Genomic DNA, 10,185 nt, shown 5'->3' with positions numbered 1-10,185 from the left:
CTGCAGTTTGGAATTATGTGGAATTATGGACTTACATCATTCAGATATAATACACCATTCACCCAAATGACAACCCATTAGCAACCCAACAAATACATAAAACCATAATGAATTGTGAGATGATGACTGAATAAATTAACTACTACTACTACTACTACTACTACTACTACTACTACTACTACTACTACTACTACTACTACTACTACTACTACTACTACTAATTAACTCAATGTTGACAGAGACAATCTAACTGGCTTCTCTGCTCGCTGAGCAGCAGTTGGTCAAGACAAATTGCTTGGTCAGCACAAGTTGAGTTACTTGCAGTTGCAGATATCTAGCCGACCAAAGGGACGAGGCGGCCTGCAGACTCAGAAGGCCTGCCGAGACCTGGAGAGGAGCTGAGAGAGCCCTGTGGTGTAGGGTTTCAGTACGAGCGGAGACTCCTGTATGGCACAGTAGCAGCCTGGCGCAGGTCATCTTACATTGACTTCAGCAGGGAAAAGGACACTTTGAGGTAAACAGAGGCTTATATAACGACGGAGGCGGTGTAGAGACGTGGATCACCGCAAAATGATATCAGATGCGGTTTTGACGGTTAACTTTCTAAGAGGACTAGTTACTTTGTGACGTGTTGACGTTGGCTGAGGTGAACGATGTGCCCGGTGGGAGACTAGGGGGTTATACTGTATAACGACAGAGGTGGTTTGTAGATTGTCGATTACTGTGGTCTTAGATGAGGTGTGAGTTTCTGAGAAGACTAGTCGGTTCCATATCAATGTGGTGACTGAGAGACAATACAACGTAATGGAAGCAGTCATGAAATAAAGAGCGAATTAACGCACGAGTCAGCATGTTCAGTGAATGATTCAAGATTCAACATGATTTATTGTCATATGCACAGTTAAACAGACAGTTTGCCGTACAATGAAAAAACTTAGTTTGCTAGGCCCTTCACACAGGTATTGGTGGCAAGCAAAGAGTCCTTATGCAATTGTCATTTGCTATCTTCTGTTTTAGGAGGAACACATCGCCGACAGAGCCTAGAATTAGCTCAACCCATTAGGACATCAGACGCCTGGAGAGTCCACTCATACTGGACTTGTTTGGAGCCTTTAGGCACCAGAGAACCTTACTGGGATAACGCTTCCCTCCGTCGTCTGCCGTTACCTGGAGAAAAAGAAGCGGAGAGAGAGATCGCCCCTTGCACTTCCCAGTCCTAAATGCCGTGTCATTGCGGGAGGAGCAGAGAACCAGCCGAGACTTTCTGAGGGGACATGGACACCATGGAGAACCCCGTCCTGGAGCCCAGGTCGGAGCGGATCGCCCGCTACAAGGCAGAGAGGAGGCGGGAGCTCGCAGAGCGCTTCGGCAACATGGAGGAGCTGCCCTCCAAGTGGGTGAGGAGGGACGGGAGGGAGGTGTACGACCCGGCTGCCCACGCTGGGGCGCTGACCTCGGACTGCCCCCCGGCCGACGCCGAGAGGGTCAATGGCAGGACACGGGGCGTCACTAACGGCTTTGAGACCGATGCTCCTGCAGAGGCCACGTACCCGAGGAGGTGAGTCTGCCCTGTCTTTGTTGAGTTGGAGGTCAGTGAGGCCTCAGTGCTCTCTTTAGAGTGCTGTAAGGGAGAAGTGTAACATGCACCTTGTGCACCCACTATTACCTTGTGCACCCACTATTACCTTGTGCACCCACTATTACCTTGTGCACCCTCTATCACCTTGTGCATCATTATATGACCGCCAGTCACTACTGACTAGATGGTGTTGCAAATAATGACAGAGAAGGGAATTCATGTTGTTACAGCCACTGACGATGCACTTTGTAATATACTGTATGTAGTGTGTGATGTCACTTCATTGCTACACAGGATTGGTTTGTGTGTACTGTGAACGTTGCCATGATATCAGTGTTGTGGTGTTTTCTTCTTTCATTCCCAGTTTACAGACAAAACAAACAAACTGTCCTATATTTTCCCATTTGAAAGAACAATCCTTCCCACTATCAAATGGTGTCTGCTCCTACACTGTAATTCATCACCAGTGACCTTCAAGGGGCACCAGTTCCCTGATTTCAGCAGTTGCTTTCTGGCCTTTGTTACTAATTAAAGGCGAGAGGGCTATAGCAGCGACTCCCCACAGGGTATCTTAAAGCAGGGTTAAAACCAACTCCATTCCTCCCAGTCTTTTATCGACGGCCCTCCCCATCAAATGGCATCGTGCACTTTCACTGAGATCATGGTACAGTATTTTGGCCCATCTCTTCGCTCTCAGAAAAAGGAACAAGGTGTCTTTTATCGCCAGAGCTGAGTCCTTTTATTTATTTTTCTGAGAGCGTTCGTTAGACCACCTCCCCCCCCCCCCCTCACCCTCCTCCCCTCACTCCCCCCCAATCCAGGCAGGGTTCCCAGGGCTCTGCCAGCATGCTGAGTGGGGGGGAGCCCCCCGGCCCCCGTGGCTCTTCTGGACTCCATGCCCCGCAGCTCCGTACTCGGGTGTCGGTGGGCCAGTTGAAGAGTGCCCTTCTGCAGCAAACTGGAAGCAGAGCACGGCCCGAGAAAGAAGTGTAGGGTCACCTGCACGTGACTGTGTGTGTGTGGGTTTGATCTTGGCTGTCGAGCTGTGCATCCTAGAGTATTATGCTGCCTCAACATCTTATATGCTGCCCCCTTTCTCTCCCGACTCACCCACCCCTACTTCTCCCGTGTGTGTGTGTGGTACAGTAGCCCTGAGGCCGGGCGTGCCACCGCATCCTCCCTGGACCTGGCCGTGAAGCCGGGCGGTGGCGAGGGGGGCCGACGGCGCACGCGGCGCTACCTCCCGGGGGCGGAGGGCGGCGGCCGCAAAGCCAACGAGCGCTTCAGGACGCAGCCGATCACGGCCAATGAGATGCACGAGAGCGGCGGGTAGGAGAGGCTGTGTGGCGCCGTGGTCGGAGTGAAACGCGGCATGCTGCTTCTGAGGCCTGCCGTAGAGGGTGAAGCCTGGGTCTGTCCTGGGAACCGTACCCACCCGGCCTGCCCATACTCTCAAAGGCCGAAGCTGTTTGCCATGCCTCCTGTTCTTTTTTTTTTTGTTTTTTTGTTATACGTTTATTTTATTAATGCTTGTAATAACAACGCCTAAATGATAAGTCGCATGACAATGTGAGTGCTTTCAGCCAGGCTTCGTACCATACCACCATGGAGAAATATCCACAGTACGTCAGTCCATGGGGTTTCATATTGAAAACAGTTTGACCTGCAGTTGGTACACTGATAGCATTGTGTTGGTGGTGTGATTTGCATGTGTTTTTGCATTGGCTTGCACTCTTGGATGCCTACATGACCTCCACAGGGCTTTGCTTGTTGAGCATTCAAATTCAACACAGTATCCTGTGTGTGTGTGTGTGTGTGTGTGTGTGTGGGGGGGGGGGGGGGGGGGATACTGTACCATATTAGGGACACGTTTTGTAAGGTCCGAGCAGGACTGGAGGGAGAACGGACAAGAGAACGAACACGACATCATGATCCTGTCCTTGTATTTCGTCTCAATGATCTTGTGTCCGGTCGTTTCTCTCCTCTAGGCTGTTAGATGCAGAGGAAGAGGGGAACTGTAAAGGTAAGGCTCCGCCCACCTGGGTTGGATCACATGGTCTGTTTTATTGTGTGTGTGGTACAAACAGCTGATCTATTGTCTATTGGGCCTGTGTTCAGAGAGAGAGGCACACACTGCTATAATACTGCTCACCAATGACACTAGATAATGTTAAAGTTTGCCAAATTTCCCTCGGGGTGAATAAAGTATTTCTATTCTTCTATTCTATTCTAAACACACTGACAAATGAAAGCAGGTGTTTGCCACACACACATGCGTGTGCACACGCACACACACACACACACACATACACACGCACACACATACTACACTCTACACATCACACTAACATTGCCAGACAAGATAGCAGTTGTGCGTGATAGTATTGTGTCTACAAGTTGTTATGTGAGATAAAAAGACAGAGGGTACTGTCTCTGCAGAGCGGATAAAAAGGGAAAGTCTCTTGAAAACTCTTGAAAATGTCACAACACCGTCTTCCTCTGAGCTTTTCTTGGGAGGGTCTCAGTTTCCATGCTATTTATATCTCTACTGTCGGGCGAAAACCCGAAAGATCTCCCAATTCTGGTGAATTTCATGTGTTGACTTGAGTCGAAAGTTGTTGTCAACATGTTTAATGATCCTAGAGACCATTAACCATAATTCACATGGCTGTCATTTTGCTTTTATGTCTTACTCAGGTTGGGTTCCTTTCCACCCCGGTTCCCACCCGAACAGGGTGGAAAGGAACCCAACCTGAGTATGACACAAGAGCAAAATGGTCGCAGTGTGAATATGGTCAACGTGACCTATTCAAAACCCCCAATGTAGAGTATAAACGTCAATCTAAAAAGGAGCTTGTTTTTCTTAATTCCTGGATTTTTTTTTATCCGTCTCCTTTTGGAGATCCAAGTTTTTCTTTTTGCCTGCCAGTAACATATTGAGTTGTGTGTCATCCCCGCTGAGCTGCCTCCATAAACTCTAAACCCGAGAATAAACCAATCTTTTATCACTAGTCTATTAATATATTTTCATCTTTAAGCTCGCTCTACCGGCACGCACGGTAATATTAAATCTCCTCCGTGCTGATAGGTTTATGAAGCATAAAGTCTGTGCCGGAGCGCCGCACAGACCCTCACGCCCACAGCAGCGCTGTGAAAGATTATATCTACTTCTTTACTGAGATCACCTGTCCATTAAACACACACAGTCGCGCAGCAAACTCCAGAGATGACGACTCTAGAGACAAATCAAATGTAGGCAAGTGTGTTATATGAATGAATGAATGAAAAGTTTATTTTTGGACATGTTATTCTCCATATTTCTCCAAACAACTCACGGTATCTTGTTCCGTCAAACCAAACAATCATAACAGCAAATAAAAAAAAACATTAAAAGATTATAAACAAAAGGTCAAGAGCAATGTGTTTGGTTAGCAGACATGTCCAAAAAAGGAGTAGAGGGAAGCTTAGCTTATTGATCCCTACCCCCTTACATTTATATTTGTTCTTCCATTAAATTTGACTAGATATAACATAATTTAGTACATTACAATATAGAATATACTTTTACTTATATTAAAAGATTACAAGAAAAAACGTGATTCACTTGACAGCAGTGAATATAGTACAGCATTATATACATAATATAACATAACTTTGTTTATCCTCAATACTCATCTCTGTATTTTTCTAATGTGTATTTTTTTTAGCTGCTTTTTAAATTGTGCCACATGTTTACTCAGTTTGATGTATTCGGGTAAATTATTCCACAACTTCACTCCACACACCGATATGCACATGCTTTTCAGCGTGGTGTGTACCATTGGTTGTTTAAGATTCCCTCTCCCTCTTAAATTATATTCTCCTTCCCTGTCTCTGAACCATTTTTGAATGTTGCCTGGGATTAGTTTGTATCTGGCTTTGTATACAATGAGGGCAGTTTTGTAATCCACTAGGTCCATACATTTCAATGCTTGTAGCTTTATAAATAAGTTATTGGTGTGTTCATAATATCCTACATTGTTGATTATTCTTATTGCTTTTTTTTGCATGGTGCATATTGGCTGTAGAGTGCTTTTGTAGGTATTACCCCACACCTCCGCACAGTAGCTCATATATGGTAGGAAGAGTGTACAGTACAGTGTATACAGTGTTTTTTGGTTTAGAATGTGTCTTATCATGCATAAAACACCAACACAAGTGTGTTATGGTAAAATGGTTGTCAAAAATGATGTGAATATTGTCACTTTCCCAAAGATATTTGACTGAATATGTCCACCTTTTAAAATAAAGTACCAATTTCAGCCCAAAGCTTAGATGCAGGAACTTCCATATATACATAACATAACACATATACATAAAATAATCCTACTGGATTTGTCATGAAAAACTCCACAAGGGTTATGATGACAGAGATACCGTTAGCCGGGCTGAGCTGCCCTCTCTCCATCATTTCTTCCCAACCTCCTTGGCGGAGATGACTTGTGGTGTTGCCAGGCTGGCAGCTTCTAAAGTTGTGCCAGATGAGAGATCTGGTGGTGTGGTGCCATGTGACAGAGAGCATGCCAGGTGCTAGATGGCCTCACACAGAGGGATCAGTGTCAGGGATCGGTCTCTCTGTCCTGCTGACTGACAGCTCCGCTCGGTTATCTCCAGTCTGATATGGCTTTGCTGTATATATCACCACAGGGCTGGGTAATACCAACCATATTCATAATTTGTATCATTTGTCTGTGTCATGGTATCATGGGCGTTTTATTTAGTTTATTTTCTTGGTGATGCACAATTTTGTTATCTAAATTAATGATAAAAAAAGTAAATATTTTGTCAGACTTCTCACAAAATGATTTCTGAAATATTGGAATGTTGAATTAAAATTGAAAATTACAGTTGACACTGTATCACACTTTACCCTGCAGTCCAATATGATGAACATCGATTGGATTATCTAACATGCGTTTTTCTATATTGATATCGACATAATTACCTCGTGCTATTTTATTTTTTTACCCACATTGCCCAACTCTAGTGTTGGGTATGAGTAGGCTAAAGCATTATAGGGGATGGAAAATTCAGATCAAAGATTGTATGTTGTTTTGTGAGTAATCTTATACTTCAAAGCTGCTAACTCTGACTGTATATGACAATGCATAATACAGAAGTTAGTTATTGTGTTGTGTGTGTTTACGACTCTTTGGTGACTCAATGATTTGTGTCTTTTTCCCCACATAGCTGATGTGAAGACGGATGACAGAGCAAAGATGAGCGTGGCAGCCAAGATGTCTCTGTTTAAGGTAAGTCCATCTCCGCCTTGGCATTGAAACCTTATGCCTTTCTATAGTTGGCAGTGACCCGCCTGAGGGTCCTATCCCTCTTTTCCGTGTCATCCATATCAATGCCTGACAGTGGTGGAAAGTGTTTTCACTCAAGTACTGTACTTAAGTACAATTTTAGATACTTGTAATTTAGTTAGTATTTTGTAGTTTGTACTTTTACTCCACTACATTTCAAAGGAAATATTGTACTTTTAACTCCACTACATTTATCTGAACCAATCGGTTACTAGTTACGTTGAAGAAATATTTTGCATAGAAAACATGGCAAAAGATTTGGAAAATAATGTACTTTCAAATTCTAAGCGTGCCAACTTGGCAAGTGGACGTAATCAGACGTAATCGGAGCCAACATAAAAGGATCTTATACTATTTTAACATAAAAATTAGAGGTCAATGGATTGAGGGTTTAATGGTTTCATGCATACACACACGTCATATCCAATGTGTACCTTTATTGAGTACACTCAATATCAAGTACTTTGTCACTTTTACTTAAGTAGAATGTTGAGTGGAGGACTTTTACTGTGGAGTACTACTTTTACTTAAGTAAAATAACTGTACATCTTCCACCACTGATGCCTCATTATAGAAAGTCGTCTCCATGGAGATCCTGGGCATTGGCTGATGGTTAATGCCCCCCCCCCCCCCCCCCCCCCTCATCATAGAAAGTCGTCTCCATGGAGATCCTGGGCATTGGCTGATGGTTAATGCCCCCCCCCCCCCAACAATTTCACAGCCCATGTTTACAGTCGCGACACAGTCTGTTACCACAGGGCGTCTTTTAAAGGTTTCCGACGGTCTGTCCCACCGTTAAAGGACGCCTGATGCACGGGGTCTGTCCCACCGTTAAAGGACGCCTGATGCACGGCAGACTGTCCCACCGTTAAAGGACGCCTGATGCACGGCAGACTCTGTCCCACCGTTAAAGGACGCCTGACGCACGGCAGACTCGTCAAACCAGAATCGCCACACGCCACCCAAGATAAACGGACGTTAACAAACGCCAAACTCAGACGCGTCTGTTGGAAGCATCCCTCCAGTGAAGCTTTACACTGGGGTCAGAGGTTAATGCGATGCACCTCACTCCGGCTGCCGAGAGATATTACAGAGCGCCGTGTTGCTCGCCAGCTCTCATGGCTGCTCACCTTACAGTCTCTGACACTCCGCGAGCCAACGCTGAGCATGCAGAACTGAACACGCTCCTGTTGGGGAACATGAATGGTCAAACAGGTGTTGGCCTCCGATCCAACGGTTCTCTCTACTCAATTAAAAGTAAATGTACAGTGTGAACAATACACGTACAAACCAGAGCACACAAGGCCTGGACCTCGGTATGATACATTTCTATCTTTGATGTCCTTGGAAGTCTCTGTAAATCAAAAAAGTCCATTTCCTTGTTTGCTTGTTTTTTGGGGCGGCTTTAAATGTAATCTCTCGCATCACCGTCTTTGATCGTCGAAACAATAGCAACCTTCTTATTCCAACATTTCACCCGTTCTGTTTTCATCACGAAGCATCTGTCAAAACCCAGGTGAAAATGTTCGGGGGGGGATACATTGCCATTAACAACCATAGCAGTGGCATTATAATTAGCCCGCTGGTCTGTGAAGGCAGGCTGGGAGGTATCTGACACCAGCAGGAGTCTGGTTACACTGTGACCTGTAGGGCTGGCATTCTATCTCCCTCTCCATCAGAAGCCGCTCCATCTTACTGCTTGCTGCTTTATTCACCAGCTATCTGACCCACTTCCTCTCCCTGCTCCCTCCATCCATGCAAATAGAAGGAGAGAGAGAGAGAGAGAGAGAGAGAGAGAGAGTTTCATAAGGGGACCTCTCTCTCTCTCTCTCTCTCTCTCTCTCTCTCTCTCTCTTGCATGACTAATAGATTGAGCCAGTTTGATCTGAATGTCGAGATGCACCTGTGACAGAAGCCTCAATTAAAGGGGCACTTCGCCGAAAAAAACAACGCCAATTTATTTTGCACGTAATCTCACACACATCCAAAAACCCGAAACAGTTTTGCACATTCATTTAGTTTGAGAGTTATTGAGGATAAATGAGTTTGAATATGGCCACCAGTGATGTCATTGGGGACTTGACGAGGTGTAGTAATTAACACAAAGGATTCAATGTCCCCGATGACATCACTGCTGCTGGCAGTAACTGTCTAACTAAATGAATGTGTGCAAAACTGTTTAGACTTTTTGGATGTGTGTGAGATCATCTCTTCCACTGCTTCCCTCACTGTCCCGTCATCCAAAGTCAAAAGTTTCTTCCTGCATGCTGCACCCCGACTCTGGAACACCCTCCCTCAGACCATCAGAGACTCTCCCTCACTCTCCATCTTCAAATCCCGTCTCAAAACCCACCTGTTCTCCCTAGCATTTAACCAATCCCTACCCATAACCTCCCTCCTCCAACCTGTTATTGTTGTTTGTTACTGTGGCTCTATGTTCCTGTGTATTTCATATTGTTCCCTGTTTCCCCTGTGGTTCTATGTTTCTTGTTTCTTTTTTTTCCTGCCTACTGTCAGCGACTTCGGGTTACTGAGAAGCGCTCTATAAATTAAATGAATTATTATTATTATTATTATTATTATTATTATTATTATTATTATTATTATTATTATTATTATTATTATTATTATTATTATTATTATTATTATTATTATTATTATTATTATTATTATCATGTGCAAAATAAATCAGCATAGTTTTTTATTTTGGTGAAGTGCCCCTTTAACTAGATGTAACGGTCAGATATCACATGAATATTGATGAGTGTGTCTCTCCAGGAGCTGGAGAAGGCTGCTGCCCCGGAGGCGTCTTCGTTCCTGAAGCCTCGCTCCGGAAGTGTTTCCCATGAGCGCAGGGTGCGCCGTGGCAACGACCATCGATCCCTCACTCAACCAATCACCTGTGAGGAAATGGTGGCTATCAGGTGGGCTATGTTAGAACCCCTAGTGGTCAGATGAAGATAAGATATTCCTTTATTGATCCCCTTGGGGAAATTATAAAAAAGAAATAACAATATAATTAACTCTAAATATAAAAATATGAGACAAATAAACGGTGTAAACAAAGGTGCAGGTGAGGGTTTGTATGCCCTATCGGTTATATTATACGTTACACTAAATATGTCACAAATATGAATTTGAATCAGAATGTATACTACTGTATGAGTAAAAGTAAACTGTATACACAAGGTGCCCTAACTGGCATGAGAAGTGTATTATTGGCATCTTCAAGACTATTTCTCACATAATCTAAGATAT

At 44.3% G+C, this 10,185-nt stretch overlaps 1 protein-coding gene across 1 annotated transcript in view; it reads left to right on the top strand.

The window, feature by feature from the left end:
• Positions 1-1,274: 1,274 nt before the first annotated feature.
• The window catches only part of svilc (supervillin c), a gene marked incomplete at its 5' end in the record, with an annotated part of 49,890 nt that continues 40,979 nt past the window's right edge, over positions 1,275-10,185 (top strand). The window contains 6 exons of the mRNA XM_084329074.1: positions 1,275-1,558; positions 2,401-2,568; positions 2,729-2,908; positions 3,568-3,602; positions 6,809-6,870; positions 9,706-9,851. Coding sequence (XP_084185200.1) covers positions 1,275-1,558; positions 2,401-2,568; positions 2,729-2,908; positions 3,568-3,602; positions 6,809-6,870; positions 9,706-9,851 — 875 coding nt within the window. The remainder of the gene's footprint in view (positions 1,559-2,400; positions 2,569-2,728; positions 2,909-3,567; positions 3,603-6,808; positions 6,871-9,705; positions 9,852-10,185) is intronic.

This window comes from Notolepis coatsorum (assembly GCF_963971535.1).
Source record: "Notolepis coatsorum genome assembly, chromosome: 14".
Classification (NCBI taxonomy): Eukaryota; Metazoa; Chordata; class Actinopteri; order Aulopiformes; family Paralepididae; genus Notolepis; species Notolepis coatsorum.
Note: the sequence above shows the minus strand (reverse complement) of the source record. Positions and strands in the feature narration are given on the sequence as shown.